Raw genomic sequence first — 23,823 nt, forward strand, 5'->3', positions numbered from 1 at the left:
CTCTGCCGATCTCTGAAGCGAATTACGAGGTCGCGTGGAAGCTTCTTGTTGGCCGCTACGAGAATAAGAGGCTAATTGTCTCAGTCCATGTAGAGGCCCTCTTGAAGGCCCCAATGGCTGCGTCTGACTCACCCAAGGCTCTGCGCAATTTGTTAACCATTGTAAACGAGAACCTCTTGGCCCTTAGGGCACTGGATGTCCCTGTAGACCAATGGGACTTGATTTTGCTCCCTATTTTGTGCAAGCGGTTAGACTCTGTCCTTCAAACACAGTGGGAGCTTACTCAAACCGATGCCCTTCCAACTGTAAAAAACCTTTTGTCCTTTATCGAAACCCATTGTCGGGCCCAGGAAACTGTGACAGCTTCTCGGTCACATGTTCCAGGTGCAGGACCTACACAGTCAAGGAACCAAATGCCAAGCTGGAGACAGGCTCGTCAATCTGTGAAAAGTTTGGTCAGCTCTCCACAATCATGTTGCGTTTGTAACAGTACCCATGTTGTTTTTAAGTGCCCTAAATTCATCAAGAGTAGTCCCAAGGACAGATATAAGATAGCTAAGGAGCACAAATTATGCCTGAATTGCTTGTCACCATCTCACGCATCCAAGGATTGTTCATCATCATCGTGTCGTTATTGTGGATCCAGGCATCATTCTCTGTTGCACTTCGAGCAACAGACAGCCATCAACCCTGGTCCGGGCAAGGATGCTTCAACCACACTCATTGAACCAAACCCTGCAACTGTTGCAGTTGCTGCCGCTCTACCAAGTGAAGCAAGAACAGTGTTATTATCAACAGCACAGGTACACGTGTTTGATTCAAGTGGAACTCCAATGGTCGTGAGGGCTCTGTTGGATACTGCCAGCCAAGCTAGCTTCGTCACAGAGAGCTGTCTGCAAAGATTGAGGCTTACTCGTAGAAGATCTCATCTACCAGTACAAGGTTTAGCTAACACTTCAGTGAATGTGGCCAAGTCATGCGCCTCCATTGTTATGGCACCAGTTGGTAGCACGAGCCCCCAGTTTGCAGTAGATGTATTTGTAATTTCGAGAATCACCTCCAATTTGCCAAGTGCCAAGCTGAGCGCCAGGGTCCGTGGTGCAGTGGCACATTTGAAACTTGCCGACCCTGCATTTGACACCCCTGGTCCTGTTGATCTGTTAATTGGTGCAGAGTTAGTTCCTAGACTCCTTACTGGGGCCAAAATTGACGGTTCTCCCGTAGCTCTGGACTCTGTGCTTGGGTGGATACTGATGGGACAGGTGGACACACAAGTCCCATCATTGACTGCAACATCTTTGTGTATCTCTCTTCTCACTTCACACCCTCCTTTGGATGAGGTAGTAAAAAGGTTCTGGGAATTAGAGGAGTTTCCTGTGACAACACACAAGTCTCCTGAAGATGTCAAATGTGAGGAATGGTTCAGTAAAACTCATCTGAGGTCTGGAGATGGGCGTTACAGTGTATCACTGCCCTTTCGGCAACCTCTTCTGAAATTGGGTGCGTCAAGGCCGCAGGCTCTTAACAGATTTCTTCGTCTTGAAAATCGTCTCAAGTCTGATCCCAAATTGAAGGCCATGTATTCAGAGTTTATGAGTGATTATGTAGCTAGTGGTCACATGGAAGAAGTAACAGAGTCACAGATTCCGTCAGAGTCGTATTATATTCCCCATCACTGTGTGGTTAAACCTGAAAGTTCAACTACAAAACTGAGGGTGGTTTTTGATGCATCCGCCAAGAGCTCTTCAGGTGTTTCGCTGAACGATGCGCTCTTTACTGGCACCCGGCTTCAACGGGACATAGTTGACCTATTGTTGAGTTTTCGTCTGCATGTAGTAGTCTTCACTGGTGACATCAAACAGATGTACAGACAGATAGGTGTACACACTCGTCATCAGGATTATCAGCGCATTGTTTGGAGGTTTAATGATGCTGAACCTGTGAAGGATTATCGTCTCAAGACTGTAACCTATGGTGTCTCTGCAGCACCGTTTCTCGCATTACGTACACTTCAACAATTGGCACAGGATGAAACCGAGCACTTCCCAACTGCATCACAGGTCTTACTTACAGATGTCTACGTTGACGATGTTGTCACTGGATCTAATTCGGTTGATTCTGCCTTGGCCATTCAGAGGGAGCTTATAACACTCCTAGGAAAAGGAGGCTTCAAGCTGCGCAAATTTATGAGCAACCACCAAGCTATTCTGGATTGGTTGCCAGTGGAGGATATTGAGATCCCACAACCATTTTCATTGGATTCGGACGATTGTGTCATTAAGGTCTTGGGTCTGCAATGGAATCCTGTGTCGGACACATATTCCTACAAGATACAGCCTAGTTCTGGCAATGCCACAAAAAGGACAATCCTGTCAAATCTGGCTAGGATTTTTGATCCTCTTGGGTGGCTCACCCCACTGAGTATGTTTGCAAAGCACCTGATCCAAGTCTTGTGGGCACGGAACCTGGGCTGGGATACTGAACCACCGGATGACATCCTAAGCAACTGGAAGAACTTCAACACTCAGCTGTCACAACTGTCATCAGTTACCATTCCCCGACTGATTCGAGGACAGGCAGGAGGTTCCTACCAGTTGCATGGATTTTCGGACAGCTCCGAAATTGGTTACGCAGCAGTTGTGTACTTGCGCATTGACAACCCTGATGGTACAGTTCTGGTACACTTGCTGATTGCCAAGTCGAAGGTAGCGCCACTCAAGGTTCAGTCGCTGCCTCGCTTAGAACTATGTGGGGCCCTTTTGTTGGCTCGCCTGCTTCACCATGTCATTGATGCCTATGGAGCGACACTGCACTTCAGTTCGGTTACTGCCTGGACTGATTCACAGGTAACTCTTGCCTGGATAAACTCTTCTCCACATGAGTTAAAGACCTTTGTGGCAAACCGGGTTAGTCACATTCAAGAGCTAACTCGTCCAGAATGGTGGAAGCATGTTCGTTCGGAACATAACCCGGCAGACTGTGGATCCCGTGGGCTTCTGCCAGCACAAATTGTATCTCATCCTCTGTGGTGGTCTGGCCCTTCATGGCTGAAGAAGGCTGAGGACCAGTGGCCTGAAGGTATTCCGTGCATTAAGGCTTCTGACGTAATCCTGCTTGAAAGGAAGGTAGTGGCATTGGGAACTTTTATCTCCCCTGGGGACTTGGACACATTATTGGAACGTTTCAGTCGGTTGACAAGGCTGTTGCGTGTTACTGCCTGCTTGTTCAGATTTATCAACAATTGTCGTCATCCACTGGAAGGACGGGCCATAGAAGAGCTGTCATCGAAGGATCTAAACACTGCCCTAGAGTTCTGGATACGTTATGTTCAGTCCATGTGCTATCGAAGTGATTTAATTGCCTTGAAGAAGGATCAAATCACCTCCCCACAACTTCGTAGATTGCTACCGTTCATTGACTCCAAGGGAGTGATTAGGGTGGGCGGCAGACTGTCTCATTCGGATCTGCCCTTTGAGCAGAAGCACCCAGCCCTTCTTCCTAAATCGAATCCCCTGACAAGACTGATCATAGGTCATTACCATGAAGTTAATCAACATCCGGGAATACAAGCACTCCGGGCCATTCTCAGGGAGAAGTTCTGGATGCGTGCAATCACCAACCTTGTGCACCGTTGTGTGCGTTGTTTTCGTGCATCTCCATCATCAGTTGCTCCGCTGATGGGAAACCTTCCAGCTATGCGGGTTCAGCAGGTACAACCGTTCTCAAGGTCGGGGGTTGATTACGCTGGTCCATTCTTGATTAAGATGGCCCGTCTTCGCAAGGCTGCTGTGCTGAAAGCATATCTATGCGTGTTTGTCTGTTGCGCAACAAAGGCAGTACATATCGAGCTAGCCTCGGACTTATCGACAGATGTGTTTTTGGCTGCCTATAAACGTTTCATTGCACGTCGAGGACGTTCCTCGGACATCTACAGCGATTGTGGCACCAACTTTGTTGGGGCACGAAATCAGCTCTCCGAACTACAACAACTCCTCACGTCGTCTTCCCATCAAACAACAGTGGCTTCATCGCTCGCACATCTTGGTGTGACTTGGCATTTCAACCCGCCAGCTGCTCCTCACTTTGGGGGTTTATGGGAAGCGGGTGTCAAGTCGTTCAAGTCCCATTTGAGGAGGGTGATAGGAGAGCAGATACTAACGTACGAGGAGTTAAACACAGTATTGGCTCAGGTTGAAGCAGTGTTGAACTCAAGGCCGTTGTGTCCCCTCAGTGCGGATCCCAAGGACTTCACTCCTCTGACCCCAGGCCATTTCCTGACGCTGGAACCGTTAGTGACAATACCCGAACCAGATTTACGTCAGGTAAAAATGAACTGTTTGCATCGCTGGCAGCTTGTATCCCGACTACATCAAGATTTCTGGCATCGCTGGCATCGGGATTACCTGCACACGCTGCAACAACGTAGCAAATGGCAGAAAAGGGCGTCAGGTCTTGCCCCCAACCAGATGGTGCTGGTCAAGGAAGACAGGCTTCCACCTCTGCAATGGCCGCTGGGGCGCATTGTTGATCTTCATCATGGAACGGACGGCGTGGCACGAGTGGCCACTGTACGCACTGTCACAGGCACTGTCAAACGGCCAGCAGTGAAATTATGCCCGCTCCCCTGTGACTGTTGAAATCGGTGATTTCAAGGTGGGCGGTATGTTATGTATATTGTATAGTTTCCGTGTAAATAGACCTTGGACATTATAAACATTGTTGGCATTGGTCAACACACTTGAGTTTTGAATCTCGCGCGCCGCGCTGCTGGCGATAGTGGCGCTGCTACTTGGCTGCTGTGAGTTGGCTGCCCTGCTTCCTCCGGAAGTCAGTTGTTCTACAAAGGCATGGTGGTAAGTGGTGCTATCGGGTACTCTTGCTATCTGGCGACATCGGTCGCCAAATTAAATAGTTTTGTGCAATTCGCTGTTTTATAGTCCATTAATGAACAATCGGTTTATTCCTTGTGATTGGCTGCCGTCTGCGAGAGAAGTTGTTCCCTTATTCGACCGAGCCACTCAGGACGCGTTTGCTTCCGCACTGAATTAGTGTGATTGGTGTTGCAACAGTCGACACGTACCTGAAAGAATCTCGCCCAGTGACGAAACACAAGACGACGCTACAGTGTTTTAACGTTCATCTGGTCTGAGAATCTTTTCGCGAAATATGCATGGCTAAAGACCCGGAAATTTTGCGGATTCATTTAGTCGCAAGCAAGAATGCCAACCTTCACCCTCTCGCACTGGTGTTCATGATCGGCACGCAGTTGTTTGGAAACGCCCGTCTACGACCGAGAGCCAATGATGCCCAGCTAGGAGAGAAGTAAGCGAATCAGGTAGTGCCAAATAACAAAGATAAAAATGTTCTCGCTAAGAAATCAACCAATGGGAAAGTAAACATGGGTCGAGCACACCTATAACTTTGAATTCTATCCTGAGGCCAGAAGAAACCACGACATTTCCGGGTCTCTATGCATGGCCCTAGTAATAACGCTTCACTGCCTGATAATTGGTCGTTAGATCGCAAAACGCAGCTAAATGTTTGACCTATATGAGAACTTTTATTTCTTTCTCTGGGGAAGGATTGGAAAGAGGGGGAGGGGGTGATGGGGTGAACACCGCGTGGCTGTAACGACTGCTGTCACCCCAACAGGTCGCCCGAGTGACGAGCGTGAAATCGAGCTCGTTTTCAAACACAAATATTTGTTCTGAGAGCGCGCGCGGTCAGGCACGTGAAACAAGCGCACACACGCCCGCCAGCCCCTGTCGCTCCGATCTGCACGGGCCGGCGCTGGAGAGCCGGAGTGTTCATCTCTAAGCCAATCACTGCGGCGTGCCGGGCGCAGTGTTCCCCGCAGCTACTGCCGGGCGATACACCAACTGAAAACCTTTAAACAACGTAACGATCACAGCCCCCATAATTACGCGGATTCATCGTTTAGTTAAAGTAGACTTGGAGCACACAGACATCTGCTACACCTCGGTGACTAGATTGCACTACCATTGACGTCTTTCAGCACTCGCCAGTGATGTGTAACGAGCAAATGCACTTATGATACGGAACTCCGATACGAAATTGAACGTAGAATGCTTTGAAAAAAAAAATCCGAGCGTGATAAATATACGCAAATTGTGTTTACAACTCAATTTCTGGTCGCACCGCTAGAATTCGCTGCCGGGGCAGCTGCGTCGACTTTCGAATCATTCGATTTGAATAACGAAATTTTAAACTAGCCTATATAATTAAACCGCTCCGATAAAAGCGAAAAAGACTTGGAAAAAAAAAACCGGCTTTGGATCAGGTTATCAACAAGGTTTTTTTTTTAACACTGTCCATCTAGTTAAAATTCATTAAACAGTTTATACTATAACGTTTCCATTTGTCTTTGTGAACTATGGTTCGCGCAATCCGCCACAGATGGCAGCACCTTCTGTTACACACTTCCGTCGCATGCACGAAATTAATCTACTCCCACCAAACGCCGTTTACCGAGAGATATGATGTTACACATAAAATAAAATAAAAACACGGAGAAGTGGTTACCCAAACAAATCTAACCTTCTAAATGATGTGACCTTGCTATAGACTACTGAATGCTCTAAAAAAAGTTTGATTTATGTAGACAAGTTAAATACAGCCTGGAGAGAAATGATACTGCGAAATAATTCTGGCTCCAGTACTAATAATTTCACACAATTTACAGTTCCACATTAATGTATTGCTGTATTATTTTCTTTAAAATTAGATTTTACGTCTCGCTCACATTGTAAGGAACCGGAAAATGTTTCTGTTTCATTGACTTGTAGGATAGTTTCCACAGTCGCCTGCATAGTCAGACACATACCACCTGTTCATTGGCTGCCGACTGGTGAGACGTCTCAGATGGGGAGTCTGTGAGGGTTGAAGGTTTCTCACTGTAAACTCTCTCTTTGTAAACTGTTAGCGAATAGTGGAAGCAGCTTAGAGACAAACATATTGGAATTTCATCCTCATTGAAAAATAACAATTTAAAAAAAGTATAGCGGAATACTGAAAAGAATAACATAGCTAACTGAAAACATTTATTACTATAGTGAACAGAAACTAAACTTCAAAAATATTTACCTACTTGGTTAATATTTGTGCTGATTTTTTTTTATAATTACGTTTGGTTACACTTTCACATTTGTAGTGTGACTTAAACTACTTATTACATTTATTTATTTAATTTTTTAGCATAGATAACAGCGGAATTATTTTCTGTCCCTTATTAACATATACGTAGCTTGCTTCCTTGCATCAAAAGTAGACTTAATCTCACTTTGTGCAATAGCTGACTAAATGTTGTATTGTTATGCACTTCAACTGTCTAGAGGAAATTAAAAGGCCTACACTGTTTTATGCGCATTCTACTTTGCATTTGGCTTGGAACGATTTACCGACAGCCATAATTAGAGTTGGTCATTGTGATGTGGTATTGTGACCCAAAGCTATTAACTCTGTCGTGCTGGAACGATGTACTTTGCCTAATCGGATTTGTCATGTCGTGTTCGTCATGGTACTGCGACTCTCCACGGGTCCGAATCTGGCAGCTGACAACGTGGCCCTTAAGGGGGTGCCTCTCATTTCAGGTCATGATTTTATATTTATATTAATCACTGATAAAATCTTATACTTTTTCAATTGTTTAACTTTCTTGCAATGAAAAATATGTACAGCGCAGACTTTTTTTTTGCATAATTAGCTGCCAAAGTTACATTTTTAAAATTTTTGGGTTGTACAAATGAGGAGAATATAATTTATTGCAGAAATGAAACTTTTTAGGTTTAACTGCAATGCCACTGGCTACTTCATGATATGGTTTGCATTTCTATTACAAAAACTCATTTTATGTTTCTTGGCTGTCAAAATCATAACAAATTTGAGAATTTTGAAATGCCAGGTAAAATTAATTAATATTTTCTGAAAGAAATTCAAACCATTTCTTGAAGTAGCCAGTGGCATTGGAGTTAAACCAAAAAAAAAGTTTCAGTTCTGCAATAAATTAAATCCTCCATATTTGTACAACCCAAAAATGTTAAAAATATTAACTTTTGCAGCTAATTATGCAAAAAGTATGCGCTGTATATATATTTCATTTCGTGATAGTTAAACAATTGGAAAAGTCTAAGATTTGATTAGTGATTAATATAAATATAAAATCATGACCTGAAATGGGAGGCACCTCCTTAACTGCTGTGATTATAGTACATTTTTTGGCGTAGGCTGTTAAAATTTTTCACGCACAATGTACCACGAACGCCGGGAAAACCAATTATTCAGGGATGTTCATAAATTTTTACGGATACGTTCGCACTGATTTCGGGTTCTGAGTTTACTCACTGAAGTTATACTTCTTTCGGCACGTTGAGGGCGATTAAGTGCTCACGCACCATGGACGGAAGTATAACATGATGAAGTCTAATGCGCATGAGCGTTTCTTCTGTACCCACGACCCGAAGTCATCCAGAGAGCTGACCGCGTGTGGCGACATTAACACGTATATAGTTGCTTACGTGAACATCGGAGGACATAGGCCTACCAAGCGTATAAGCGTGCAAAATAAATATCCGTGACAGCCATAAAAGTATATAATTGCTACTTAAAAAATACGTTATGATACTGTGAATACAAGCTCGTGAGTTCAATATCCTCCTTAATATTATACCGCGATTTTTTTTAGCTTAGTGGTTAAATGCTCAGTGTCGAATTACAAATTCTAGGTTGGAGTTTCACCATTGTGAAATGATTTTTTAAAAACTTTTATACAACTTACTACATTTTAAACATTTGAATTTAAGAAAATTAAAATATTTCTAGTAATTTGCTTAACTAATTCTTATAATAACTTTTAATATATAGTTCAGTCCGTTGGTTAGTTATTTTACACTTGGTAGGCATAAAAAAAATTATTTTTACCCACACGCCCCTTTCCAACCTTTTAAAGCGGAATTTTGGTACTTCTTGATGAAATTTTCGAACACTTAACATTCAAAATAAGACAAAAAATGTCTGCATCTAATTAAAAACACTACTATCGCTAATTTACCAGTAGTGTAAATTCATGAAATAAAAAAATTGTATTTTTTCCCCTAAAAATGGCCCCTTTTCACTGCGTGAAGCTCGGAAAATGACGGGTACTTCAGCTTATAGGCATGTATATACATATAATTAACTCTTAGTCTTTTGTTCTGCAATATATTTTTCTGTGCAAAAGTAATGTAACAAATTTTTGATAATTTTTGTGACTATTAATTTATATATAAAAAAAAAGTATTAGCCCTACTTCTAAGGTGCCACACAAGTACGCATTTTTTTAAACATGAATGACCAAGAATAATTCTAACAAGTCTGAAGTAAAAATACTCTTCATCCCTCCACGGTTAACTTTGTCTACGAGAAAACTCAGAACTAGAAAGTTGGGATCCACTGTGAGTTCTGTTGAGATCCAGTTGTCTTGGGCCGTAAAGAAACCCTTAGTCAATTTAAGGTGCGTTATTCATTGAAAAGTACGGATAATCTTGAGCACTTCCTTCTTTTCTTCCTTCAGTTTTTCCTTCTTTCCTTCCTTCCTTGCCTCCTTCCTTCTTTCTTTACTTCCTTCTTTCCTTTCCTACTTCCTTCCGTGTTTCCTTCTGTACTTCCTTGCTAGTTTCTTTTCTTCCCTCATTCCTCCGGTCCTTTCTTTACTTACTTCTTCCCTCCTTCCACCCGTTTTTTCTATACTTCCTTCTTTACTTTCTTACTTCCTTCTTTCCTTTCTTACTTCCTTCTTTCCTTTCTTACTTCCTTCTTTCCTTTCTTACTTCCTTCCGTGTTCCCTACTGTATTTCTTGCTAGATTCTTTCCTTCCCTCCTTCCTCCCGTCCTTTCTTTACTTCCTTCTTTCCTTTCTTACTTCCTTCCGTGTTTCCTACTATACTTCCTTGCTAGCTCCTTTCCTCCCCTCATTCCCTCCTGTCCATTCTTCCTTGTTGCCTTTCTCCCTGTTCCCGCACGTGGACTGCGTGGCCGAAGCAAGGCGTCTCCGGCACGGCGGGACGCGACCCCGGGCTGCGACGGCGTCGGGCGTCGGTCCGGGGGCTCTGGCCCCGCGTCGCGACGCCAGGCGCAGCGCATATTCTCGCCCGGACGCCGCGCGTTGCTCTCGAACTGTGCTCCGAGCTGCTGCATGTCGCGACCACCCACAAGCGTCCGAGCGAAACCTCATGCTTCGACGATAAACACTCAAATACTTACTAGTTCACTCGAGCGATCAAACTGAACAATCAAACACACATTGGAGGTTCACAAATGTAACAAAACGCATATATATCGCTTGTTTAATACTCTTAAGGTGCAGGAGCATTATATTCTTCAAGCCCAAAATATTTAAAAAAAATACTTCTTTCATCTGAGCACGAAAATTTCACACCCGTTTAGCTTTATTTTAATCACTATTGCTACATGCGTGTTTCGGAGGAATGAAACTCGCAATACAGCGAACAATTCCGGTTTCGGTTTCTGTTTAGCAGAGGCCGGAAATATTTCGCGGATTAATATCGTGATGGCCTATACAGTGCTGCTTCTGCTATTGGCTGGACATTTTATCTGGAGGATTATGGACCAGTGAGAAACCCTCAACCAGGGAAGTATCGAATCTCGGGTGACCCAGTTCAAACGTCCCTCAAGCAAGCAGCCAATGAACCACTCCCTACTATTAAATTAATTTTTATACAACAAGCAATTATACTTTCTTCTTCCGATAATATTTTTGTTAGCCAACTTGTAATAGACTATAAACAAAATATAATAGCAATTATTTATAATACGATAGTTAACCATACATCCATATGTTGTTTTACTGAAGATTACAAGAAATTTAAGCGTTTCTTTTACCTTATCTTGTGAAACACTCGAGGTATCACTTTACATCTCTAGATGAGCACCGTAGACGGTCAGTCTTCGGATTTACTATGTACTGTTTTCGAGGTACTCGTCTCGTTTTCGAGCTTCGTGTACCATTTACCACAGTGAAATAGTCGTGGTGAAGCAACTGTAAAATTATTTTACTCCAACCAAAAAATATTTTACTCCAACGGTTCGGATTGCGCCCAACACTTGGTAATATTTTTAAACTTTACAATTTTTTTTCCCTCGCCTCCGAATGAACAGAAAAAATGATGTAAATAACCCAATGTTGGGTTCAGAAACACGGCTTCATTATGAAATATATAAAAAAAAATATATTTAACTTTTTAGTATCATTTTATACGATAGTTATAGCATTTTTACAGTTTTTTAATGCAATACTTTTTTGCAGTCATTTATAGTAAAACCTTTTGCTTAGAGAAGGAAATTATTAATCTTCGTTGACGTAACTAGTTCTTCAGGGAGTGTAAAATCAAACCTGATTCAATGAAAAATGGGATTTAAGTGTACAAATGTTTGCAATAAAGACCATAGTCAAACCATAACGCTAGTTCTGCATGTCCCTATGAATGATTAACTTGAGACGAAACATCAATAACGAAGTCCCAAAGAACATTCCTAGAAAACGGAAACCTCAGACAAGATATTATTTCCATGGACGCCTGCATCATCGAGTACGTAGCATTAAAACAAAATTCTGTACAATTCTTATTTATTTTGCGAGGGCATTCCACATAAAAAAGGCACAGTCCAAGTACCGTACAGTACACACAAAGTTGTTGTCTTTCAACTTGCGTTATACCCGGTCGGTACTATTTTCAACACAAATATAAAATCAAGTTACTTTACACCTTGGCACATAACTACATTATACGTCCACTTTAAGGAATACATAGAGGCCGTGAAGCAGTGGGTGAGCTGCGATTAGACATCCCCGTGCAAACGGTTTCTTCCTCGTAATTGGCAGCCAATTAGCCATTTGTCAAGCAAGCTTGCTTTGTACGCTTTATGAAATAATAATAAAAAGGAAATACTGGAAAAGCACGTTGCAAACATATTCGTACTGAAAATATTCAAAGTAGTAATTCGAAGGAAGCTAAAAAAAAAAAAAAAGTGGGAAATTGCGTGATGTTTTTTTAATGTCAACACTTTTTGTCGCTATGCCTCACACAAGTGAACGAAATTTATTCAGTGCACGCTTTGCGAGAGGTTATGCATGGTATACGCCGTAAACGATAACCAACAAACACCAGAATAACCATGTTCGGACTATTTATGACGGCTATCCATGTATTCATAACAGTTATACGATCTCTCTCCAATACGTACAAGTTCTCTCTCTATATCCCCTTTCTCTCTCTTCCTCCCTGTGTGCATGTGTGTGTGCATGTGTGTGTTTGTGTGTGCAAATTCACGAGGGCAAGCGACTATGTGGGGAAAATATCAACACAGTGCAATCGTTGGCGTGTACACGAACGTCCTGCAATATTACCCCATTACAAGTCGAGTATTTGTTTTAACTCCGCACCATTGAAATAAACAGGCAGTTAATTCTCTCCCCCACTCCCAAATATTTCAACCAGTGAAAGCTTTCAATAAAATCACCCCATCCGAAAGAAATGTGCTTTTTAATCAGTGCGTTTCCGCTGAAAGATTAAAAATACGTGTTGAATGTTTATGGATGAAAAATATATACGTTCGGTTAGCTATGTAAAAAAACAGCTGTGTATAAATAACAACAATCTTTGAATGTAAAAAAACGTTACCACCACCAATGTGTTTATTCACAAATACTGTCTTCGATTACGTTAAATTAAAGCTCAATTGCCTGATAATTTTTACCACGCTTTTATTAGCTTCACCTGTCTGTTCGTATGTATGCATGTATGAATGAATGGACTATGTAATAAAATCTTTCCATTCAATTTTTTACCAACGTTTGACGTCCAAATGTGTTGAAATTTTCCATACATATAAAGTACCTATGGCAATACAATATTTTGATAGCTCAAGATCTTAATGTTAAGGGAGAGTGGGAGGGTGTCAGAGGGCCATAAAACCACTAATTTCGAGCTATGGGTAATACCCAGGCTTTTTGTGAATCCATGAGGTCAGGGCATGGTGGAGATTTGCCTCGAAGTCGACTGTTACCCCCCGAGGGGTGGGGGGGGGGGTGGAGGGGGGGGGGGGGTGATTAAAGACCCAAATTTCGAAAATAATAAACTTGAATGCTTTTTCGATTTGGAGTGTTTCCGATCCAATAGGTCTGGTTATGGTGGAAAATCTTCCCCCGGTAAAAAAAGGGGGGGGGGGGGGGGGGGAGGTGAGTAATGCTCCTATTTTTCAAAAATTTCAAAAATATATTCTTTTCGATTAAGAGTGTTTCCGAGATCGGGTTATCGTGGAAAATGTGCCCGGGTTTCATTAATGGCAATATGGGTACTATATCTGAAATTATCTGGCCACTCTTCCGGCGTAATCAAGTGTATACGAACATTCCATCAGTCCGTGTTGATCTCGGCACAGATAGTGTACATATAATTAAACCAATAGCCATTCAGTTCCCAGCGAAATGCAGATATAGTACTGCTGAAATGCGAATTTTGCCATTAATAAGTACTGAGTTGGGCATCTACCGTGCATAAAATGCAAGGCTGCACTGTACCTATATTATGCAGTTGTTTATTTGGGATCGCGTCTCTTTGCTGCCGGACAGGCTTATGTAGCTCTTAGTCGCGTAAAGTTACTGTATGGTCTCCCAGTAGAAGAACTTGATTGCTCGAAGTTAACAAGAAAAGTTCTATGTAATATTGACGCATTAGCTGAAATGACTATATTACATGAACATTAATGACTAGTCTTTAAGTTCATTGTGACAAATAAATACACAAATCACTCATATTTAGTATTTTGAATTTGTTTCAAGTTTTCTTATTTAATGTTTTTATTTTATTTTGAGACTTAAAAGAATAAAATTAACTTAGTTTTAAAAATAAAAAAAATATCTTTTATCGTTGAAGGAACTAAAAAAAATTACATTTAAGATTTTGTCCAACAGCCAAATAATACATTCGACCCTTACACCGCACCTGTCCACACACACACACACACACACACACACACACACACACACCAACACACACACAGAGCAGCTGCAGTGGGGAAAGCATGATTAATTTTTGGACAGACATTTTCAGTGTTGTAATTTCATTAATAGTGCACATAGTAGTCAATAAATAAAACTGTGGTTAGTTAATTGGGATATCTTTTTCGAACCTTTTCCCCTGTCCTAACAGATGTATGTACAGTACACTCCCGATTATCCGCGAAATTAAGTGGCAGGGCCACCGCGGATAGTGAAAATCGCGTATAATCCGCAAAAGAGCCGAAAATGGGAAACAAAAAAGGAAACATTAATTTCAACTTAAAATTAAACATCCATGTACAGTAAAAGTTAGAATTAACAGTAAAAATTTTTTAATAATGCTAAAAGTTTAGTAGTTTACTGAATAATTAACATACAATACATTTCAGTAATTAAAAATAAATGTGCTCAACCATACGACTAGAAACAAAGAGCGATAGAGACAGAAATAGCAACGCATGCCAGCCTACTGCGTGAGTTCCGAGAAGGCCTGTGGAGTTTTACTGTATATTACACACAATACACTCGTCAGTAGAGTTCAAATTTTCTCACTTGTAATAAAATACAGATTTACATATGTGTTGTATTTTTTCGTAGCATGCGCGGATAATCCGCACCGCGGATCATCCGCCCGCTGATAATAGGGAGTTTACTGTACTTTAAAAGCGAATATTAGATTGAGAAGTATGTTTATCACGCTCGGCATTATCTTAATGAATTCTACATTAGATTTATTGTCCGCGTTTCATATTATTAGTTTATTTGCAACATAAACAGCATGAGAACACACGAATTTGCTCGTTACCGAGGTTAGATGTCTAAACATTACTGGCCAGTACTGAAAGACTCGCTCACATTCCCCCCCCCCCCCCCCCCCAATTTCTTTCACAACCACCCGTTGAAACGAAAGCTTCATTCGTGGCAATGACGTTGGTGGGTGTATCTAACGTAACGCTTATTTAATTACTTCATGATCAACGTATTTTGAACGGGTAGAGCATTCGAAGACAATTTCTGTGCCCAAGGAGAATTTTCAACCTCAGGTTTATGAAAAAAAAAGTTTTATATTATATACTATTGAAAAGAGTTAAACAATATATATATATATATATATATATATATATCATGGCTATATTTATAAATTATGCAGTGTTAGGTTGAAGAAAATTTCCTTGTAGGGTTGAGGATGGGGTGTATTGTTGTCTTATCTCCATAGCGCAGAAGGCATTGACGAACCACAGCTACATCATCTCACACAGATTCCACTCCGTGACCTTGGCTAGTGATCCAAACAAGCCTCTAGGCCGATCAAACCCAAAAAATGTTTGATTTTCTTAATATATTTTAAGTACAAGGGCGTATCCAGATTGATACGAAAAATGGGTTGGGGAGAAGGTGTTTCTCGAAATTTAATATCTTTCATGGGTAAGGAGGATCCACTGCGCAATACGATGATGATAAATAACAAAAGGACAAACATAATTTGTTAAAAACATTTTTTAAAAATAGTTTGTGGGCATTAAACAGTTAAAAACGTTCTTACTACTGCTCTTCACTCCTTGTTTTCCCACTTCGGAAGGTGGGATAACTGCTCCTTCTAGAAATCTCCCCCACACACCTCTCTATTCCATTTACGTATACGCCCTTGGTACAACGAGTTACTGAAACTTCCAAAATTGCTCGAGACTTAGTCATAAAGGGATATAACAGTCATGCAGTGTCAAAGGAATGAAAATAAAAGAGAAAGACAGTAATTTTTGGATTGTAATCCTGCCGAGACGATATTCACCCTTACTAAGTCCTTAAAAATACATCCAGTTAAGTAAAAAAAGGGAGTCAATACAAAGTAACTAAGCACTTTCAATGCTTGTTTACTGTTACCTATAAAATCGCATGTTTTTTTTGTGTGGCTGGAATGGGGAGAGTGAATAGGGGAAAGGGGTTTGGGAAATAGAGGAAGGAGAGTTGTTTGCAAAACAAAACCAATTAATATTTATTTTTTTAAGTACGTCTAGAGGAAGAGTGAAAGACAACGTTTGTTTTTCTGTGATGCTTTATTTACATTTTACTTGTAAAAGTGTAGTTATTAAAAGGTAATTCTCCTGAGGAATAAAAAAATGTACGATACTCTTTATTTATTCTAAATTTAATAAAAAAAATTGCTTATTTAAATGTAAATATTTGAATAAAAATCTCCGGAGTAAAATATGATTTTATAACCATATCATATCTTACTGGTAAAACAGATTTGGACGTAATGTATATTTTAGAAGCCAGAAACACATCGAACTAATTTGATTTAGGACTCACTAGAATTTTAATTCACGTTGTCTTAAATTTTTGGGCGTATACTTATAATTCAATGCCTTAAAAAAGTTTCCAAACGCGACTTAAAATATTAAAATAAATATTTTTGATTTTTGATTTGACGAAGCATGTATTCGAGGTAGGTACTAGTTCAGTATGCTCAGTACTTTCAGTTAAGTGTGTACAACTATAGTACTATCTATTTGGCTACAAATCCACTTGAGCATGTACCAAAAGCATTCCTAGCAAATAAATATATGTAAATATTGGGGTATTTTTAGAGTAGTGTATAGTTTTTTTTTACAAAATAATTTCTATTATTTAGCTAATGTAATAAAACTCTCATGAATGTATATTGTAGCCTGCACTTAAGTTAGCTATTTCACGGTAAATTTATTTATTTAACTAACTCAGGGTTATTTTTTTATTTTGCATTCTTTTGGTCCGGGTGACGGCTGAATATCTCACGCTTAAAATGCAATTTTTTTCCCGACATCGCACGGTCGATCAACCAGCAGAAAGGGCGGTAATTGCTGGTGTCATTAACGTAACCAGCACCCTCCTCACTTCATGAGTGCTCCTTCAGCTACCCGTTCCCCTTTCCCCCTCGTTAAGGGACGAGCTCGCCGGGGAGAAGAGAGATGGGGGAGGGGGAAGTGGTTGTTAGGGGACCAATAAAACATAATGCGATCACGGGGCCGGGCCGGGCGCTATCCACCGCATTAGAGCACCGCGCGGCCAGCCACCAGCCACGGGGCGGGCTTGTTTCGGAAAACAACCCCTGCGCTCGTTTCGGAAAGCGCTCCCAGTCGCAGCCCGAACACATTTTGTACTGAAACTAGGCGGATGCTCCTCACGAAAAAATTACCGTTGTTTAGTTTTATAATAGAAGATTTCGAAGAAATTTAATATCTAAATGTTTCTCTACTTAAGAATCAGCATTTTTGTGTATTTGGTAAATTTTTTTCTTGCAACCGCTAATGGTTTAGAATTTATACAGAATGGGGCAAAATGTGTGTATCGGTTTTGAAGAGCTATTACAAAAAACAGAGGAACTTACAGAATTGAGGTTTATTTTATTGGAAACAGTATAGATCATCCTTTTTTTTTAGTATAAAAATCTGAAGATCACATCAAGAAGGTGGTGGCCATCAACAGCGATGCATTGATGAAGGAAATTTCGGAAACTTTTCGACCTCTTTTCAGCACATTTCGAGGGGTAGAGAGGTGATTTACTGCCGAATTCGCATCTTCAGTTCTTCCAAGGTGTGAGGACGATGTTTCAAAACCTTTTCCTTGAGGATACCGCACAGAAAGAAGTCACACCCGCTCAAATCCGGGGACCGCGCTGACCGTTGGGGCGTTCACTAAGGGTGACACTGATTCGCTTATCACACACTTCTTCGCCTCTATGTGCCTAAGGACTTGACTCGGCAATCACACGACAGTTAAGTATAGATGATCCCTGCAGGTACCCGCTTTAAATACAATCCAGTCCATCAAATATTCCATACCTAGAGCCATGTATTTTATGCGAAAAAAAATTCTTATGAACAATAAGCAATAAGGTGTGTCCGCGCCAGCGGTTTCTTCCTCGTGATTGACGGCCGTGTGCCTTGTCTGGCTGAGCTATTCAGAATGCATTTTCTTTCGCAATAAATGGCAGTGACTAGTGGACCGACAGCAGACAAGTATCTGGAAGAAAATCAAACAATCACGAAACGTACGAGATGCCACTTCGTTTTAACATTCAACTAGTCTCGAAATATTTTCGTGAAAAATAACGAGCCTATCCATATCTTAAAAAAATTACCAGTGAAGACACCAGTTCAAGCATTTTTCACTGTAAAAATAAACACGTTTTAAAAAGATTTATCAAATAAAACTTTCATAAAAAAGTTTAATAGCTAAATGCTATTCGTAATAATAATCTATATACATAAATATTAAATCTTCCTAAAAGTAGTTTAGTTTGGTATGTTCTGGTGCAATGTATTTCTTACGGGACTATGGCTTGGTGGCTTACTCAGTTGGGGCTTAACCAATCGAAAGGATTCGGCAATGTTTGAGTGTATTCGCCTGTCGATGCTTATGACTGAGACCTCGGTGGCCATTTTAGATGACTCCACATCCGCCATTTTGGACTCCACTATTTTGAAAATTCGTAATTATTACGCTAGAAATTCGGAAAAAATCATAAATTCATCAAAAAATCACTGATCGATTAAATTGATTTCCTTCCTTGATTCAATACTTGCTCGATGCAAAAAAAAGTTTATTTTAGTAAAAACTTACTTATTTAATAAAATATGATGAATAATCCTAAAAGAGGCATAAATTCCTCATCTAACAGCCTCCAATTGATTCCATTGATTCCTGTCCTTGGTTCGATACTTGCGCGAAACAAAAAAGTTATAATCAGGTAAAAAATACTTATTTAATAAAATATGACCTAAAATCCTTAAAAGATGCATTAATTTCTCATCCACCAACCTCCAGTACTCTACCGATGCCATCTTGGCCACCATCTTGGAAATTCGTAATTATTACCTAGAAATTCGGAAAAAATCTAAAAATCCTAAAAATAAAAATAAAAAAAACAGCCAATAATTTACTGATTGATTTGATCGATTCCTCTTTTTGGTTCAATCCTTGCTCGATGGAACATTTCAATCGCTTTATGCGTAATGCACAAAAACGTTATTAATGCAACTTTGTCAGCTAATTATGCAAAAAGTATGATAAATATTTTTTTTTGTAAAGTTCAGCCGATCAAAATGTTGGAAAATTTAACCGCGTGGAATGTAAATGTAAAATAATGACCTGGAACGGGACATACACACTTAAGACTACCTTAGGGCGTGTCCGAAGAACTGTGGACCAATTGAAGACTGCATGCACGAAAAAAAAAAAAAATATATATATATATATATATATATATATATATATATATATACATACACAAGTACTCGGAGTTCAGCTTGTCGTTAAATGAACCCGCGAAATTGCCGGATCTCTAGTCATAATGATGATTTCATCATTTTTTTATCCACCTGCATAAGGAATTCGCCGTAGAAATTCTATGATCCTGGAAACCGGATTACCAAGTTAACCGCAAAGGTCTTTGACGCCATGCATTTATCTGCACAAAAAAAATTCTGTACTTTTACAAAATCTTTCTTTGGAAACCAGTTGCAAAGAAATAGTTTATATTATTACAAGGAATATACTATTAAAACCTTGTACAATACACAGCTATGGTTATTTTTGCGTATATGAATTTTTTTTTTTTTTTGGATTTCATACTTGGTAGGTTTTTATAACGAAAAACTGACACAATTTTATATTTTAATTGGTGTTTCATTCGAGGATGAAATTTTTAAAACCATGGAAAATATATTAGAATATTCATAATTGAACTTTAATTGTTTCTTGTTTTGTCACGTTCCGCCTGAGCCGAGCGTGCAAGAACCGGCCAACCACCGTGCGAGAAAATCTATAATACCTATAATATCATTCATGTTAGGGCGGGCTTTTTAACTAATAGTTCGTGATTATATTTAAACAAGTTATTGAAATTAAATTTGCAAAAAAAAATGTAAATAATATTTGGAAATTAAAAAAGTATGCAATTTTTCACCAATGTTTTTTTAAGGCGTTATCACGTAAAATTATTGTTAGAGACCGGAAAAATTCGCGGGTTTAATTACCTCCAGGATGAACTCCATAGTTCTACGTACACTCGGTCAAATGCCATCCACTCATTGGCTGCTGTCTTGTGAGACGTCCCAAAGTAGCAGCCTGTGATTCGATAAAGCTTTGGTCGGGTGTTTCTCATTGGGACAGAGTCATCCAGGTGAGTTGTGAGCAAATAGCAGAGGCAGCATTGAGGTATAACTATTTGTATTTTAGCCGGTCGTGAAATGAATTCGCGAATTTTTCCGGTCTCTAATTCTCGTCCGTAAACCCACTTTACAGACAACCCCCGCTTTTTTTTTTTTTGAATGGTTATAAACGTGCGCAGTTGAACCCGGAGAGTTGCCAAGGGGACTCGGACAACACGCGAAGCCGTTACCTGCTGCTGGTTCTCCCGCTGCGTGGTGAGGCGCGCCTCGATGCACTGCCTCGTCTCCAGGAAGGCCTGGCGCTGCGCCAGCTCGCTGGGGTAGTGCGTCAGCACTCCGGCCACGTTGACGCAGGCCAGCAGCACTGCGTCCGCCGCCAGCTGCGCACACAGAGCGCTCCAGACACCCGAGGTCCTCCGCAGCTCGTCTCTGGACAGCCATCAGGGGCGAAGCCAGGGGAGGGGGGGGGGGGGGTGTTTTGGGTGTCCAAACACCCCCCGAAATATTAATATATATATGTACTTATGACAAAATTCACACTTGTCTAGCTGTTTGCAAATGCACTTAGAAGAAACTAAGAAAGAACGAATCCTTGAGCCGAATAACCCTTAATATTCAGCAATGAGTTTTAAAAACAGCGTCTTGTTAAAAATATGTTATAAAGTCGGGACACAAATATTTGTGTTATTTAAATCCAATATTTTTAATTACGAAAGTGCATAAAATAGCACCAAATTGCACGTAAAAATAAAAATAAAAATTTACAGGGGGGAGGGTCCCCCACCCGGACCACCCCCCTCCACCCTAGTACGGCGGCAGGGTGTAAGTAAACACCCCCCCCCCCCCCCCGAAAAGAAATCCTGGCTATGCCCCTGACAGCCTCCACCATCTGTACTACTGTATGTCCATGAAACAATCCCCCAGTTGTAAACTTTAATAGTATCAACTGTAAGCGTTGTAGAGAGTTTCGGTTTAAAGAGTAACTCACACAGTTTTAGTTAAGCGCATGCGCGAACACTGCTTTGTCGTGGCAATTTTCCACAATTATTAGAAAGGCGAACTTGTAAAATTTTATTTGGAAACAGGATGGAGCCACTACCCATTGGAATCTGTTTGTATACGAGAGTGGCTGAATCATCCAAGTTCCTGACAGTTGGATTGGTCGTAACGGTCGAGACGACACAGCTCTTATTTTATTTCCTTCGATGGCCTCCACTTTCAGCTGACATAACGCCATGGGATCCCCCCCCCCCCCCCGATTAGAGCTTTGTGAAAGATCGTGTCTGCGTTCCGCCGCTACCTGAAGGTTTTCCAGGGTTGAGACAACAGAATTACTTCGGACGTGTTAACCAAAGTGTAGGAAGAATTGATGGACTTTAAGTTGGATGTGTGCCGTATAGCTTAAGGTGCACATATTGATCATTTGCAAGAAAAACTAGGTTTGTTTACCTTTCATTTTATGTATGATTTGTTGTAAATATGTATAGTCTAAATTAAATTTGTTTTAATATCAAATTGAAACTGGTACATTATTTTATGGTCATTTGAATATTAAAACCGTAGAACCGTCGTGTCTGTACATTGGAAATATTTGGCAACAACTGATTGCGGGTGATGTAGGGAGTGTAACAAAATACAAAAAAAAACTACTCTTAAAAACTTTACCTGACTGTTTGTGTTTGAACACGCTTGTCTCATAAACTACCAGACGAATTTTCACAGGGTTTTCACAGGTAAATTGAGCGTAGCTTGGGGCAACATAAAGTTTTTATTTCATTAAAATTGGCTCAAGGAAAGAATATATCTTAATTTAAAGGTTTAGGAGTCTTTCTGCACTTCGTAGAAATGTCAAAAGATGGAGCTTCATTAGTCGATTTTTAAAAGGGCCTCCAAGAATTTTTCGGATGTTTACCAAATGACACGGCCTTCACGGCGTAGTACATCAAAGAACCAATAAATAGCGCTGTTAGTCCCCCCCCCCACCCCCCCGCAATGACAAAATTATTTTCGAAAGTTTACGTCAGTGATAGAATTAAGCGAATTTAATAATACAAACTAACAGTGAATTTACTTGGCTGCGATATACGGATTTACTGATTTCACTTTGTGTTTAGGATATTATAAAATGAACGAAAATTATTTGCTTCTTTCAATATGTTTTATTTATATTTGACTTCTTGGCTAAGAGAAAATATTTTATTGAGATTTCTTTGGGATTTGTGTGCCTATTTATTACATCTCCTACTACCTGGAGTTTCGTTCTTTTGGTATAGGACTCGAAAGAAGAAATTAATAAAATCCTTTAAAGAAGAAGACTCTCTGGTTTATTGTTGTGATTTTGAGGGTTTATTGAATTTCTTTAACGTCATATACAATCAAAGTGAGTGGATGTTATTTATAGACTCGTCCAAAAGTAGTCTCAAAGGAGTAATTTTACATAATGGAAATTACTTTGGTTCATTACCCATTGCGCATTCAGTGAAACTCAAGGAAACATATGAAAATCTCAAAGTTCTGCTAAAATGCTTGAACCATGAAAAACATTCTTGCACAATTTGCGATGATTTAAAAGTTGTTGGTATACTACTTGGTCTACAATCTGGCTATACAAAATGCCGTGTTTTGTTTGTGAATGGGATAGCAGAGCCAAAGACAAACACTGGAAACAGACAGACTGGCCCAAAAGAAAAACCCTACAACCCAGTTCACAGAACATAATAAATGTAACACTTTTTCAACAAAGCAAGGTACTATTACCTCCCTTTCACATTAAACTAGGATTAATGAAGCAGTTCACTAAAGCACTTCCAAAAGAAGCTTCCAGTATTTGGTAACAAATTTCCTAAAATATCTTATGCGAAACTGAAAGAAGGGGTCTTTGTGGGACCGCAGATTATAAAATTAATGAGAGACAGTATGTTAGAAAATCCAATGAATGTTGTAGAAAAAAGGCCTGGGTTTTTTTTAAGAAGTTGTGCCCAACCTTTTTAGGTAACAAAAAACATCCAGAGTACAAAATAATGGTTAAAGAAATGTTGTAGGATATCATGAAATTAGGATATATAATGAGTTGAAACTTCACTTCTTACATTAACATATTGATTTTTCCCTGCGAATCTCGGCGCTGTCAGTGAAGAACAAGGAGAACGTTTTCACCAGGACATAAAGGACATGGAAAAGAAATACCAGGGTAGGTGGAAATGATGATAGTGGACTACTACTTCATTCTTTAAAGAGATGGCTCTGCTGAAGGAAGACAATCGAGGAAGAGAAGTTCAAACCACGTCAGACAGATCTTGAAGTGAAATCAGCGAAGACAATAAATTAAATTGTCAGATACCGTTGTGTTTTCGTAACAGTCATAGAATTTTAAAGTGAGTATAATATATTATACTATTGTCCACTGTAATGAAAGTGCATTGCAGTTTCATACTAGGTTATAAAATACACGAAATTTAAATAAAACTTAAATAAATTGTTCACTGTCAAAAAAATTCATTTACTTAAAGGGGTTTTATTTACCCCTGGTCTGAACAAGCGTTTTGGGATGCTGAATAGCGCATAAATTCTTTAATACTTCGTTTATAATTAAAATTG

At 40.1% G+C, this 23,823-nt stretch overlaps 1 protein-coding gene across 1 annotated transcript in view; it reads right to left on the reverse strand.

Annotated features, from left to right (window-relative positions):
- LOC134532274 (adenylate cyclase type 6) overlaps nt 1-23,823 on the reverse strand; it is a 183,370-nt gene that overhangs the window by 63,632 nt on the left and 95,915 nt on the right. Inside the window, exon 8 of the mRNA XM_063368693.1 lies at nt 20,457-20,606. Coding sequence (XP_063224763.1) covers nt 20,457-20,606 — 150 coding nt within the window. The remainder of the gene's footprint in view (nt 1-20,456; nt 20,607-23,823) is intronic.

This window comes from Bacillus rossius, chromosome 5, assembly GCF_032445375.1.
Source record: "Bacillus rossius redtenbacheri isolate Brsri chromosome 5, Brsri_v3, whole genome shotgun sequence".
In the NCBI taxonomy this organism is placed as follows: domain Eukaryota; kingdom Metazoa; phylum Arthropoda; class Insecta; order Phasmatodea; family Bacillidae; genus Bacillus; species Bacillus rossius.